The sequence below is a fragment of the Nilaparvata lugens genome, chromosome 9, assembly GCF_014356525.2.
Source record: "Nilaparvata lugens isolate BPH chromosome 9, ASM1435652v1, whole genome shotgun sequence".
In the NCBI taxonomy this organism is placed as follows: Eukaryota; Metazoa; Arthropoda; class Insecta; order Hemiptera; family Delphacidae; genus Nilaparvata; species Nilaparvata lugens.
Window position 1 is genome coordinate 28156348 of NC_052512.1, and position 16977 is coordinate 28173324.

Sequence of the window (16977 nt, forward strand, 5' to 3'; positions counted from 1 at the left end):
ACATAAATACAATAAACATAATATTTATCATCAATCTATTATAAAAACATAATCAATAAACCTAATGTATTATTAGACTACCCAGCAATCCCCTTGTCGGAATATTTCATTTAGTTGGATTGAACATTCCACATTTTTGAGGTTAGGTCGTAGTGAAGTCAACAATACAACAAGCACGCAATCATCCCATGAACATATTGTGAACCTCCAGTGATCCCTCGCATAGCATCTCATGTAACGTTCATGATTGGAGCATGTGCAGAGCGTGCTCGAGGGGCTTATTATATTAGTACGCACCTTAAAGTGAAACATTATGGAGAAAATTGTGATTCTAGCCCTATAGATAGCAGCACTGTTGTGGTCAAATTACTTCTTGTGATTACTCACTTATTTTTAGTCCAATATGGAAGACCAAGACTGTTTTGCAATCAGCTTAAAGTTTTAAAACCCGCTACAATATGCTAATTTTTTTTTAACTTGAATAAGATTCAAAATTGATGATTTTGTGACATGGGTAGTATTTGATTACTTATTTATTGATTGATTTCCTCGTGTTTTGAATTTAAGATTTCTCAGGAGAAAAGACTCTGATATTAGAATAATAATTATTTCTGTAGATGGACTTTAGTGAGAAAATATATAATTCAGTGAGTAAGTAGTATTTTTGCAGCGACAATAAGATTGTGCTAACTTATGTCTAAACGACTCTGAGAACCAGCAAATTCAGGGATATTTGCTAGTTCTCACGGATGAGGCAGCTCCACAAGGCAATGACAAGGCAAATGTTTGGTAGCCTGTAGATATTTTCACAGAGGAATACTGCAGACCTGGCATGTACCCGCTTGCCGAATTTCGTGAGAACCGACTCTTCCAATAGCAGCAGTTAGGCCTTCTGGCACACTGACGTGGAGAGGGGGAAGTTTTCGGACGGAAAACCTCCAGTCGTAAAACAACAGAGGTACCGAGCGGATCAAAACCCTTACCGTATTGCAAAATGTTGAGTTAGTTTCCTGGCATTATGATATACGTGAGTGTCCTGTGGTTTGGGATTACGGTGGGAGTGATAGCTGTGGCCAAAATCACCAAAGTGCCAAAATTTCTAGCTCCTTATAAAACATTTTCACCCGGCCGAGAACCTAATTGGTAAAATTCTTGTTATAGTAGAATTTCTAGTTAGCAGAATCTTATTGGCAGGTAGTTTTTGTAGGAATAATATTTTGATAAAATGTACTGCATATTCCATTCATCAAATTTCAAGTGATTGACATAATAAATGAGAAATTCTTTGGGTTATACAATGTTGTTGTCTATCAAGTTCCCATGACTCCCTTGAAGTAGTAATAAGACATCTTCAACCCCCATCAAGGGCGGTTACAAAACTGGTGGCATGTGGTGGGATAGACTGCAAAAATGTCTATCAGACCAGATTGGAGTCATGGGACAAAATTCACTGTTAGAAACGAGGAAATAATTTTTCTGATTTTTCAGAGAAACCATTTTAAATATTTGGGATTTCAAGTGAACCTTTCAAGATGAATCCAGTACAACCTGATCTACCTGTTTGAAATGTAGAAAGATCAGGAATAGAGTGTTTACAAGAATAATTGAGACAACTTAGAGCACAATTGGAACGTGAACCCCCTAGAAAAAGCTAGATTACAGCAAGATTTAGACACTGTTAATGCTTCAAATAGTCAACAGGTTCGACCAACAACTTTAGTACGTATGGATTTAGGTTGACAATCATTTGTAAGAACTTTTCAGGTGAAGAAGGTGGACAGAAAGTGGAGGAATTTATTCAAAATTTGAAATTTGTAGCACAGTCTGGTAATTGGTCTGATAACGATAAAAAGCTCATATGTAAATTAAAAACATCTGTTTGAACACTCATCCCGAATTATTATCCGAGGTAGCAACTTTTGTCAAGTATGAAAAAGTTCTTCTAGAAAGATTCAAAGAGTTACAAGAACCTGAAAGTCATTTATTCGCATTGAGTGCGATTAAACAACACTGGAAAGAGCCAATTCGCGCGTATGTGGATCGCTGTCGAGAATTAGGCTTGAAAGCAATACAATCCCCAACGATCATCCTACAGAAGCTAAATATGCTCGCCTCCAACTAGATAGAACGGTTTTCACAGCTTTCATTCGAGGATTATTTGGTTCCGTGTCCATATCCCTACAAGTTCATCCCCCAAAAACCTTGGAAGAGGCGGTATTCATAGCTGAACGAGTTGAACAAGCAACCACAGCAAATCAAGACAATGTGTTTGCTCTTTCATTCGAGAAGGATCGGAATGTGAAATCATATGGATATTTAAAGAGCAATCCAAATACACAGTTCAGACAGTCTGTTAAGAAGGGACCTTGCTTTGCATGTGGTAGGATGGGTCACCTTGCTAGGGAATCTACCAACATGAGAACAGACCATTCCCCAAATCAGCAGAGAAATTTTTCTGAGTCACAGCCGTGTAAACTCTACAATAGATTTGTGAGATACTGTTTCGTTTGTGGAGAATCACCCCATACAGCATATAATTGTACTAAACGCGCTGCTCCTGTGAAAAATGAAAACATAGTGCCCAAAAACCACAGCACTCTGAAAACTAAGATTGGCTGGGAGTCGCCCAACTACTCAGCCTAATCATTGAGAGGGACATTGCGATATAGTTCCATGAGTATCAACTCGCGGTAAAGGAAGTCACGTTACCATCGAAATTGAAGGTCAATGCAAAACATTTTTCATTGACACTGGCACAGAGATATCTATTTTGAAAGAGGCTATTTCAGGTGTAAAACTAATAGAGGAGGAAGCTGTTGCTAAGGGTGTGACAGGCATGACTTTAGCATTGATGGGAGCACAAGTTTTACAAATAAATGTCTTAAAGTTCAAGGTTGAACATAGATTTCTCATCGCCAATGTTAAAAGAGGATGGTTTGCTTGGTTGGGATTTGTTATCCAAATTGTACGCAGTTATCGATGTGAGTAATAATTCAATAACATTTGGAGGTGAGAAAGTAGGTGAAGTTCAAAATGAGTCATACAATAGTATGGAAACGTCATATTTTTGTGATTGTGTTAGTGAAAATTTAAAGTAGGAAGACTATAAGCTGTAATGCCCCGTCTAACCCCATCCATCCACTCCATGACAGGAGGAGGTCTGAGTGCAAAGATCGCGGAATGTCAACAAAGATCCATTGTTCAAATGATCAAGTAAGACCGGCTACAGTGTATACCGCACGAAGCACTTTTATCCCTGCTCATTCTGAAATCTTAGTCGATGTTACTCTGAGAAATGTATTGAAGGAAGGGCCTATATTCATTGAACCCTCATTAGATCCACTGCCTGGAATAAGGGTGGTCGTGGTGTTCAGCATGTCAACAATTCAATCTCATTTGTTAAAGTTATAAACCTTAATCCATATCCACTACAGCTATTAAAAAATAAATGTATGGGTATCGCAGAGCCTGTGAGGATGACTGAACCCTCTTTATAGATAGAATCTGTATAAATGGATGAAAATGATTCGAAATTAGAAAAACAAATTGATGAAACTTTATCACATCTGAAGACTGAAGGAGCTGCGTTGATAAGTAAAGTTAGTTGTGCTATATCACAACATTAGTCCATTATGAAACATTGAAATAAATGGATCAATCACCACCTTTGCAGATGATACTGTTATACTGTTCTCTGAACCTACCTGGGAGATGACCTGGAGAGAAGCCGAGACTGAACTTCAGAGAGTGTCTCGCTGGTTGGCTGAAAATCTGCTAACATTGAACCATAGGAAAACCTTCTTCCTGACCTTTTCGGCGACTCAACATGGACAACCAACAGGAGATGAGATAGTAATCAAGAATCGAGGGAATAACACTTCATACACAGTTCACAGGAAACAGTCACAGAAATACCTGGGAGTTACTATGAACTCTTTTCTGCACTGGGATCATCATCTCAATGAGTTATGCAGGAAACTGAGGAAGACCATCTACAGATTCAGGATTCTGAGGACACTGGTCGACAAGGGATGTCTAAAAGTTGTCTACTCCTCTCTAGCACAGTCCCTCATGCTGTATGGAATTGTGGGATGGAGAGGTGCAAGCTTCTTGCACATTGAACCACTCCTCAAGGTGCAGAAGCTGATCATGAGGGTCATCGACCAGAAGCCTCCATGCTATTCATCAGACCAGCTATTCAATGAGTTTGACGTGATGGATGCAAGACAGCTCCACTCCAAGGAGATACTATGCAGATTACACAAGAACCCAACAACATTTTTAACTAGAAACCACAACCACATCACCAGATAAAGGAATCTTCTCATCACCAGTGTTGCAAAAAAGGCACTATACCAGAGACATTCCAATCATTCAGCACAAAAATTATATAATCTACTCCCTGCAAACTCCAAACAGATTAATCTTCCTAGAAAGTTGAAAGCAATAGTACACAATTGGTTGATGAGCAAAGGAAGACAGAACATAGAACACATTATTTCAAATAACAACTAACCACCTAATGACTTACTAAACACTAACTAATTGATAATACACACAAAAACTAACAAAACCTACTCTAGAACATGATACGCCATAGTGAAGTAGGTCAATTTCCACACAGAAAAAACTAAACAGGTAGAGAACACATTATAAGAATCTTTTGTAACTAACTATTGTATGTAATATTGTAATTTATTTGATATTCTTGTAATTGATGTTGTAGTCTTAGTTTTTTTGAGAAATAAACATTCATTTATTTATTTATTTATTTGAAGAGCCAGGATTAAAGGGATGTAATGTTCCTGTTGAACATCATATCTTCACATTTGAAGAACGACCGATTGCGGAAAGACCCTATAGAGTACCTTATCACATGCGCCACATAGTGGAAGAGCATATAGCCGAAATGCTGAATAAAGGTATAATTGTACCATCAAACAGTCCTTGGATTGCACCGATTGTACTTGTAAGAAAGAAAACAACCGATGAAAGCCTCAAATATCGTTTCTGTTCAGATTGCAGGCTTTCAAATTCAGTTTAGCGAATGCATATCCATTACCGCTTATATATGAGACACTTAAAGGACTAGGCGATAGTGAATATTTCTCAACTGTGGATTTGCAAAGTGGGTACCACCAAATGAAAATAGCAGAAGAGGACCAAGAAAAGACTGCTTTCACAACAGTCGGTGGGCATTTTGAGTATAAGAGAATGGCTTTTGGATTGATGGGTGCCCCTCATACATTACAAAAATTGATGGACTCCCTCCTGGCCGAAATTTTAGGAACAGAGTGTTCTGTTTATTCAGACGATGTAATAGTTCACAGTCAAACAATCAACCAACATGCAGAACGTCTTGTGCATGTGTTGCGATATTTGAGAATGCTAATTTGAAAGTTAATCTCGAAAAATGCAATTTTGTGAAAAGCTGTGTTCGTTATCTGGGTCACCTGGTGACATCGGAAAGAGGAAACCCGATCCAGAGAAAATAAAGGCGGTTAACAATACCCTGAGCCAAAGAACATGCGAGAAGTCAGAAGTTGGCTTGGTTTAGCTGGCTATTATCGATGTTTTATCGATGGATTCACCTTAATAGCTCAACCCCTACCACAATTAACGAAGAAATGAGTGGACTTTGTATAGGGGCCACAACAGATGAAATCATTCGAAAAATTGAAGAAATTACTGTGTTTGGAGAATGTCCTTATATTCCCTTACTTTGATAGTGAATTTATCATTGCAACAGATGCGTCGAGCACATCGATTGGCACAATACTTTTACAGCAAATGGATAACGGTGAGAGGCCTGTAGCATTCGCCAGTCAACAATTGAATGACGCCGAAAATAATTATAGTACTACAGAACGTGAACTGCTGGCTGTTATGTATGCAACAAAACAGTTTCGATGCTATCTTTTAGGAAGGAAGTTCACGCTAGTCACCGGCCATGCAGCTCTGAAATGGATGCTAAGTCTGCGCGACCCTTCATCCAGACTAACCAGGTGGGCTCTGAGATTGGCTGAGTTCAGTACGACGTGGTTCATAAGCCTGGTAAGAGACACTCCAATGCAGATGCTCTCAGTCGCGCCGTGAATGGAATACAAATAGAAGGATTATCGGTAGATTGTGTTGCAGTCGAACAGCTGCATGATGATTGGTGCAATAAATTGTTGGAATCAAATCTGGGTCAAATAGAGAATGGATTTGTATGGTGGACCAACAAAAACGACGATCCATCTCACTGGAAATTAGCTGTCCCTCAAACACTAAGAACAACTGTGTTGAAACTGAATCACAGCACCCCTTGGGCGGGACACTCAGGACAAGAGAGAACCGCTAGTCGTGTGAAACAGACATACTATTGGCATGCACTAGGAGGAGATGTGAGAAAGTTTGTAGCAGAATGTCATGAATGTGCTCGTCGAAAAACTCCTGTTTCTTTGAAAGCCTCAGTCCAACCTGCTGAAGAACCAAGTTATCCTTTCTCTGCTTGTATCGATGGACGTAGTTGGTCCACTTCCAACAACCCAAAATGCAAACAAATACTATGTTAGCTTATTTAATCGATCATTTCACGCATTATGCTGAGGTCATTCCCATCGTCAATCAAACAGCCAAAAAAATAGCTAAAGTCTTCATCACCCACATTATAACTCGACACGGTGTACCCAACCATCTGCTGAGTGATCAAGGCCAAAACTTTTTATCCAGTTTATTCGTGGAAACTTGTGAAATGCTGGGTATTGACAAAATCAGAATGACAGCGTATCATCTGGAATGTAATGGTAGAATTATTGAGTGATTACATCGTACCCTGAACGAGTCCATAGCACATTTTGTGAAAAGAGATGGTACCGATTGGGACACTGGTTGCCCTATGCCCTGATAGCATACACCTCATGCATCTATCAGTTATTCTCTTCATTTCATGCTAAATGGATGAGAAATAGTGCTTCCACGATCGGGTGTCTTACCAGATGAGGTTCGCGGAAAAACTACTGAGTTTCATCTGAAAGAGTTGAAGGAAAGATTCTCAGAAGTATACAAAATAGCAAATGAACGATCTATACAAGTGGCGCAAAAACGGATGGAGCAAGCCAATCTCAGTAGAAAACTTCGGAGTTTCAAGGAAGGAGATTAAGTGTATCTGTTAGAGCCAGCTGTTGAACCAGGGAACTCAGCGAAATTCCACCTACCTTGGGAGGGACCCTATGTTATTAGTAAGAAGCTATCCGATGTAAATTATATGATAAATTCATCAGAGGGAAAAAGAGTAATAGTACATATTAATAGGATTAAACCATGTTATATGACAATGGTGGTTTTCGAACAAGAGAATGAACCGTTGTCAGATAAAGACATAGCTGGGAATGATGAGGATCTTGATCATAGGAGGAATGAGGGGTTCATCGATTATCGTGCACCCGAGGATGAGGATGACGAACTTGTTGAAGCCGAAGAGATTGAACGAGAGGAGGTTGTAGAAAATATTGATGAAGAAAATGTCGAGGAGGAAGAAGAAGAAAATCTCCCTAGCCCCGTGTTGGATGAGAGAGAAGACCCACTCTACCCTCCAGGTAGAAGTAGAATAGTGGAACGATCACCTTATTTCACTAGAAGTCAAGCTAGGAGTAATGCTTTCGATGGACGTAGAAATTTGCATTAGAAGTTCAAACTAATTTTGTTCTGATAACTAGATAATTATTGGACAGTTGGATCGAGTAGACTGTTCTTATTATTGAGGAGTCAGGATGATTAGTAAACAAACAAATGCCCTGAGTAGAGCGTTAAACTGCTCATCATCATAATGAAATAGATTTCAGAAATGAACTATTGATTTGTATTGATAATCCCTGAGTGGAAATTGTATGCAGCGAGACTCTAAACTGCTTTATTTTAAGAATTCAGCTAGCTGAATGTGAAGAAAAGTGAAATGGAGAAAAAAAAGAGTAATCTGAATAATTGAGTATTAAGTTGCGTACAGATATACGCGCCGTGAACATGAGCAATTCACTTTTAATCAGCTGACTATATCTGTATTTTTACAGAAACGGTAAGATACAGATATAAAAAGCTTGGCATCAGCTGATTAAAAGTGAAGTGCTCATGTTCGCAGCGCATAAATCTGTACGCACCTTAATTATAATTTCGTATCAGCCTACTACTCGGCCCATTTAATTTGTATGTTTTATGACCCTTTCCAAGGGCTTTCACCCATCTCATTTTATCCAATTAGAAATTATTAAATTTTCATACAGTATCTATCATTTGAAGACTCAAATTTGCTATCATTTAATATTCACTCCTTATCAGTTGGAAATTAAATTTTGTGAAATCTGTTCATCTATTTATTCAATCTTTTGCTGTCTGAGAGCATTTTCCAGAATATATTTATATTACCTTTTCACTGATCTGAATTTATTTCATTACACCTCCAAATTCGTTCTTACTTGACTGACACAAATCGATCGTGCAAGGCACGACCTGTTTTGCAATATTCAGATATTATCGAGTATCCTACTCATTATTGGAACATTATTTCTTCTTGTGGTAGATGGTAGTCGGTATTCATATCGAATAATAGAACATTTAATTGGAGATATCCTCCCGAATCAAATAAAAATCGACTGCCATCAACCTACCACATCGAGGTGTATTAGATCCTGCATTCACAACTGATCAACACCACAAGGAGAGGTAATAGGTTGCATAGACAGCATCATAATTAAACTCGGTACTCGAAGTATTTACTATTTTGGTTCAGCATTTTTCAATCATATAACCCATAGTATTTATCAGAGACCTGGTTTGCATGGATTCGCTTTTTTGTCTGTTGTCTTATGCGGTCTAATATCTCTTCCAACTGTAACACAGGTACTAGAACCTGAGTATATTGGTTGTTATTTGGAGAAGGAACTTACTCAGAAATTTATATCTCTGTCTGATCCTAGCGACAGCATTGATCATAGTAGGCAGATTCAAACTGAACTGCATTTTATTACTGAATGAGATTCAATTTTAATCCACTACCTAAACACCTACAGTGCTATTTTAGAAATTTACAGTCCCTACTTTGGCTACCTTTGTAGACCGCCAATCTCCGCCAATCTATCAGTTTAGCAAATTACTTTTTCAAACCAGTTTTATCCATACACTGTTCACTCTGATGGGCACTCTGAATTCAGTGATGCCCATTCCCCGACAAAACAAAGGTTAGTCAACCTAACCTGCAACTACGCATTACAGACTTATTACCTCAAATTTTACAACTGTTTATTTATTTCTTTTAATTCAATTATTCTAATAATTCTAATTATTGTTAATCTTTTAATGCACATTCATGCCCCTCCACGGAGCAATGTAGGCTATAACATATGCCAACACAAGGTGAGGCACTTAATACTGAGAAACTGTACTCATGGTTTAAGATTATAATCTTGGTTTTTTGTTCAATGACTCCAAGTCATAATTACTTATTTCTGTGTCCCCCCCATGGAGCTAGACCCGTGACAAAGTCTATGAATAAAGTGAATATAATACATTATATTATCAATTCCTAATGAAGAGTAATTTTCGTAGAACAGAAAGTGGTTGTTTCTGCCTCCAGAAAAAGTTTCAATTTCAAAGAATGAATTAAATCTGAATCTGACTCATTGATAGCTCAGGCTAGATGAATAAGGCGAGTCCAGCGAGCCTGCCAGCTTGTATAGTATATATTTTGGGAATCAATGTATTTTTGATTCATAATAATAGCTACTCATACTGAAATATAATGTGCTACCTACTCTCTACAGAGTTTCTGTGTGGTGTACACACAATTCAAGTGCTATTATGGGGTGGAGAGTGTGATACCTGAACCAGATACTTCGTTCGACAAACACTTTAAAAACGAACGCTGTGCTTCACTTGCATTCTTTAAGGATGGTAAACAGGTATGTTGAAATAAAATTGCCTTCTCATTTAACTATTCAAAACTAGCTTACTCCGTACCGCCAAAAAGTCAATCACATGTCATACTTGACTTTATTTGATGAATCATGAAATTTATCTGACAATCAATATTTTCATTTACATCTCAATACGGACTTCCTATGTGCTTAGTCATGCAGCATTTATTAATCCGGAAACATATTCTTCTCAATCAATTGGTAGTAATATCTATCAGTAGAGTGTTGATTTAAAAAAAATAGTTAGGATAGATCAGTGTTTCAAAGATGAATTTAACGTTTTCTTAGTTGTTGATTGTCAATAGATGATCCAGGAAATATGCGATGTACGATGAATTTCACAGAGTTCCATATTCTTCCCAACTTTCATTTTAGGATGAATATAAGCTAAGCTAAATTCCAAGAGAAAAATGTAGGCCTATAAATTAGTCTGTTATTCTTCAGTAATATTAATGAATGCAATAAACAACTCTCTTTCATGAGGTGAACAATTTTTTTCCAACATTTTCCAGTTTATTATGCAGCTGGTTACTTTAGATGCTAAAATTATCACAATATGATCTTGAATCATGATCATCTTTTCGTTCTCGGCGGCTACGCTCGGCCGAAAATTTCAAAAACATAGGTCTGTAAAATCAATTGATAAATAATTATTATTAGCCCTCCTATTCTAATTTCTGTTCAGAAACCATCCCCAATATTCACACAACATATTCCCAATGTTTCATGCCGTTCTGTCAAGTAGTTCTCGAGTCTATAGGGAACGAACAAAATAAAAAACAAACTTACAAGCAAACTAACACACAAAAATAACCAACATCCATTTTTATTTCTATTTAAAACTAGCTGGCCCGGCGAACTTCGTACCGCCAAATAGTTTAATGCATCTCATGACAAACTTCAGCTGGATGCACACCTGAGGAGGCGCGATGTTGCATTTTATTTATATAGATAATTTTCCAACTGAAAAATGGATAACAGTAAATGAATTTACTGAGAATCAATTGATTCTAAACACAGAAGACAGCACAATTATTCGAGACACTGCAATGTCTTTAGAGCATGTAAGTCTTCAACCTGAGACCGCACTGCTGGATGGTTACACACAGAAAAGTCATTTTGTTTTTAGTCGAGGCGTTATAAATAAAATACAAAGGCGGTAATGGAGCAGCACACACTCTTGTCTACTATCTACCGACGGCTGTTGTATGACGCAATGACTACAACAGCTGATTTTTATTACTGTATGTGACCAGCTTACAAATCTTCACCCATAAGGATTACAATATCGGGGGACCGCGAGCTTTGCTCTGGAGTATAGAAGCATTGTAACGAAAGATTAAATTTATTGTTCATATTAATTTAATAATTTTTTCAGTCGTACAATATTATTTTAACACTTACATGAGGAGGCACAACAGGCTTATGCCAAAAACTGTACCTTTTCAAATGTATACTACAGTCCAAATCAAAATCTAGGTCAAGTTACTATCACTCATCAAAAAAACAATTTATTCACATTTCAAAAAAACAAACACATCATTAAATACAAATAGATATACTATGAATTCGATTCAGAATGATATGAGCCTACTATGTTTGCTACTATATTTTTGGTCATATACTATGTACTATTCTACACTACCAGCATCTAGTTACTATTTTGGACTTTCTGGAGTGAACATGTTTTCTAAAAAAAAAAGATAAATAAACGAGAAAAAGTTTTTCTTGCTGGATTATTCTTCTCGTGAGACCAGCTGAGGAATAACCCACACATGCAATCGCTCACTCACTTCCATTATGGTATCGACAGACGACAAAATTTCCAGCTCTTTTCCAAGGACGTATTTATCCTTCTAATGTCCTTCAGCAAGCTATCCCAGGGTTGAGACTTAGGGGAATCGAATTTTCATATCATAAACCTACTTTGTTCAAAAATTCGTGAGAATCGTTAGAGCCGTTTCAGAGATCCGGTCACATACAGATTTATAAACATATAAACATCTAAACATGTAAACAGAAATTGCTCTTTTAATAGTATGGGATGTAAACTTTGAAGGACCGAAGGAAAGAGTCCTGAAGTCGGATTATAAATTGGATTGCCATAAACCTGGTCCTGAACAGAACGTACACAACTAAAAAAAATTTAACGAAATAATAAAAACGAAATTTGGAACAAAGTAGGCTTATGATATGAAAATTCGATTCCTCTAAGTCTCAACCCTGGGATAACTCGCAGAAGGACATTAAAAGGATAAATACGTCCTTGGAAGAACAGCTACAATTTTTGTCTTCTGTCGATACCGTAACGAAAGTTACAGCAAGAAATAGTTATTTGTGCAACTAGTGCGCAAAGTAACAATTTGCTGCACCGGAAGAAACGTTTACGCATGAGCCATAGGCGAGGGCAGAATGGTTTCTTGAGTGCAGCAGAGGAACTTTGCTCACATATTTCACATTAAATTTTTCCAACAGTTACCATTGAATATGAGTGGTTGATTATGGGTGAAATGTTGGCTGAAATCCATCAAATGTTTGTCTGTATAATTTTGTTATTAATAGCAACTTCAATTAATTTTAAACTTGATAATCCAATTGAAAATTAATAATCGATAATTTATTCAAATTGAAAATTAAATTGATCCAATTAATTTAAAAATTTGAATAATTTTGAGTAAATCTTTATTTCTAAATAATTCTTCGACCAATCAATTTATGAATGTAAAAAATATTATTTGAAATAATGAATAATGAATAATTAATAATATTCAAAATGTATAATTCAATGAGTTATCATTTTTATCTATTTGAAAATCAGAGAAAATAAAGATAGAACAAATTCGCATTCAAAATATATGCCAACAATGTCAACAGCTGATTGGGATGGCTGCAAGATAATACGCAAAGTATAAAGAGTATGCAAAGTAATATTTTGAGCACTAGAGTGGAAAAGTGATTCTTTGCATTCTGTAATCAGTGCAGGAATGATCTCTTTTCAAGGTAACTGTAGGGAAAACTTATTTTGTCTATTCATCTTTTTTTAGAAAACATGTTTTCTTTAGAAAGTCCAAAATAGTAACTATATGCTGTTAGTGTAGAATAGTACATAGTATATCAACAAATATTGTAGCAAACATAGTATATCATTCTAAATGGGATTCATAGTTGACCGAACGTGTTGAGGTCTATGTTTCAACTCGTATTTGATTTTGTCTGTCTGTATTTAATGCGATTATGGCCAAATGTGTTGATAGAATTCGATGGGCTTTGGCAGGAATATTCCTTTTTCAACTGTGCATCAATGTATACACAAGGTTTTTTGAAGTTTGCATTTTAAGGATACTATTAAAAGAAAAGGAATTCCTCAATACTCTGATATCACAATATATATATATATAAATATATATATATATATATATATATATATATATATATATATATCATTCACTTTGAAGATCAATCAGACCATAGAATAATTCATAATCAATCAGCTGCCAATTGGATTATTCATTGCATGTATAACACAGATGTCTGGCCGTGTCTTTTTCCAAAAGGTAGGGTTTCAATATTTTTATTACTTTCCTTGCCCTTATACCATAGGTAAGGAAAGTATTGCTTTCCAAAAAAATTTAAGCCCTAATTTCATGTTTTCTATACGTTTCAAGATGAGCCCTGAGTCCAAAAACATGATTTTTACTTTCCTTGCCCCATTACCATAGGTAAGGAAAGTATTGCTTCCCAAAAAAAAATTAAGGTACCCTAATTCAAAGTTTTCTATACGTTTCAAGGTCCCCTGAGTCCAAAAACATTATTTTTGGGTATTGGTCTGTATATGTGTGTTTGTGTGTGTGTATGTACTTAGTGTAATATCCATCATGATGAGATTTCATTTTATTCGAACTCAGTTATCGCAAAGTCGGAAACAACAATGTATGATGACAATAAAATGATGAAAGCCCGAATAGCAATCTGATATTGTCATTGACTTTTCCTGACAATATTGTTAGAACCTAGGTACCTGGCCTTATCAACAGAGTGATTCAGCACAGTGAATGCATACAGTATAACGGTTTCATTACCATGATTTTCTGTTTTGGGTTCATCTTTCTCTTTCGATTTAAATGGATTGTTGGTGGCTATTCTAACAGTTTATTCAATTTATTATGTTTGACTGAACGATTGCAGTATCAGCTGATTTTATTCCAAACTGTATTAAATCAGGATTCATTTCTTTGTTATTTGTTTTGGCAATAATACTCCTACTTTTGTTATAAAATCATTTTTTCACTTGGGAATTCATTTTAATTTTCAATTTTATTTTAAATTAAGTTTTCTGGATTTTTCTTATGTGATGGGAAGTATTTTTTCTTACATTATTTCTTGTACAAAAGAGGTGCGGCGTGAAGTCGCAAGTTTGGTAAATAACTTTACCCTCTTTTTATTAAAAAAAAATTTTTATCTTTGTCCTAAACTCATTTTTTTCATTTGCTTTTCTTCTCTCTATAGTTTATACCATTATACATTTCACAGAATAGTATTATACTCTTACAGATTACTTCTATGTCAGTTCTTGAATGTGATGACGATCTCATAGGCTATCATGATACAAATGAGATTGATGATTTATTCTCATAGATGAACCACAAAACTTAAGCAATAAAAACCTTTTGAATTTCTTTCATACTAATATAAGAAGCCTGAATAAGAACTTTGAAGAATTGGTTCATTATTTGGCTAATATAAACTCTAAATTTCATATTATTGCCTTGTCAGAAACGTGGATTACGGATGATGCTCATTTTACTTACAGTCTTGAAGGATATAATGTTGTACAAAAGAAAGGTAAACCTCGAAGTGTGATGGAATATGTTTATTTGTTGATAAAAATTTGCATTTTGAAATGATCGATTTGGATATTGAAGAATCAAATTCCATCGGTATGGCGTGTTCAATTGATAACATCAAATATACAATAATATTAATTCATCGCTCTCCAGCTACCAACATTCATAATTTTGTAACAAGTCTAGACGCTTGTTTAAACAGAATGAAGGACACCAGCAATGTAATTTAAATGGGCGATATAAATCTTAATATTTTAGAAAACAATAGTTTAACAAATGAGTACTTAAGCACACTACATATCAATAGATTTAAATCCTACATCAATAAGCCGACAAGGATAGGCAATGGAAATGGTACCTGCATAGACCACATATTTTTTAAGGAGGGGGTGAACAATAGAGACCTGTAGCATGGCGTGATTATTAAAACTAATATAACAGATCACTACAGTATTACACTGCACTTGAGTGAAGCCATGAAAAATAACACCGTAACAGAGAAGTCATGGACTAAAACTGTAACTGATTTTGGCGAATTAATAGCTGACTTACAGGTTGAAAACTGGTCTGATGTTTACAGCACCGAAAATATCGATCAAATGGTTAGTAATTTCATTGAAAAATTGGCACAACTTACACACAAAAGAACAGAAACAATAAGACTAAGTGGAATAAATAAACAACTAAGAAAATGGATAACACCCAGTCTAGTCAATGCAATACGAGAAAGAGACAAGCTTCACAGGAAACTCTCATGACAACCAAACAATATTGAATTACAAATCCGATATAAGAACTAAAGAAATACTTTAAATAATTTAATAAAAGAATCAAAAATAGATTATTTCAATGAGAAGTTTGATGAACATAAGAATAATGCAAAGAAAACTTGGGAATACATTAATGAACTGCTTGAAACGAAGAAAAACACCAAAGATATAAGCCTTGATGCAAATATACTTAACGATTATTTTGCTAATGTAGGTGTATCATTTGCCAAAAAAATAGCAGTAAATGTTGATAATATTCCAGTTCCACTCTCGCTATCTAATTCATGTCGGCACAGTTTATCTTCCTCAACCCCACAAACTCGAACGAAATATTAACAATTATAAATCAGTTAAAAAACAAATCTACACCTGGACCCGATAACCTTACAGGACCTTTCATGAAAAATATTGCTCAATACATAATCAAACCCTTAAAACATATATTCAACAAATGTTTGAATGAAGGATATTCCCCCAAAAAAGCCAGAAGCCAGAATCATACCAATACCTAAAACCGGAGATTTAAAAAAGCCAGAAAATTATGGACCTATGAGCTTAATAAGTAACCTTTCTAAAATATTGGGAAAAATTCTAAAAAACAGAATTATGAGTTTTTTGGAAAAAGAAAATATAATAGATAAAAAGCAATTCGGCTTCCAAAAAAATATGTCTACCAAAGATGCAGTCATACACTTGAATGAAATAATTTTTGACAACTCCAATAGCAATAGAAAAACTCTTGCTGTATTCATGAATCTATCAAAGTCTTTTGATACCATACCTCACAATTTACTATTGAACAAATTAGATAGGACTGGAATTAGAGGCGTAGCAAATGATTTATTTGCCTCATACTTAACTGAACGTAAACAATACCTACATCTACATGGTCAAACTGATATTAGATATTCATCAGGTTTCGGCTTGCCTCAAGGTTCGGTGCTATCACCAATTCTGTTTCTGTTGTATGTGAATGACCTACTCAAAATGAACCTACAAAATTGCACTACTCTGTCTTCTGCAGATGATACTGTTTTGATCTTCAGTTGCAAAAGCTGGGAAGAAACCTACAATATAGCAAATAGAAAACTAATTACAGTTAAAACTGGCTGCAAGACCATATATTGACTTCAAATGCTGATAAAACTAAGTACATCACTTTTTCACCCAATATAACTGGACAACCAGCAACTGATTCAAGTCTTACAATAGAAACATCAAATGATCGCCATGAAAACACAACAGAAGTTCATAATAAAACATTAGAAAGGGTGCAAACAATTGAATATCTTGGTATACTATTAGATTAAAATATTAAATGGAACAAGCACATTGATTATTTATGCTCAAAGCTAATTTACATTTTTTACAAAATGAATAAAATGAAAAACATAGACATAATATGAAAAATCT

At 35.6% G+C, this 16977-nt stretch overlaps 1 protein-coding gene across 1 annotated transcript in view; it reads left to right on the top strand.

Moving 5' to 3' along the window:
* Positions 1–9944, top strand: part of LOC111049986 — a 57243-nt gene extending 47299 nt beyond the window's left edge. Inside the window, exon 4 of the mRNA XM_039435294.1 lies at positions 9798–9944. Within this exon, the coding sequence (XP_039291228.1) occupies positions 9798–9944 (147 nt within the window). The remainder of the gene's footprint in view (positions 1–9797) is intronic.
* Positions 9945–16977: the final 7033 nt, after the last annotated feature.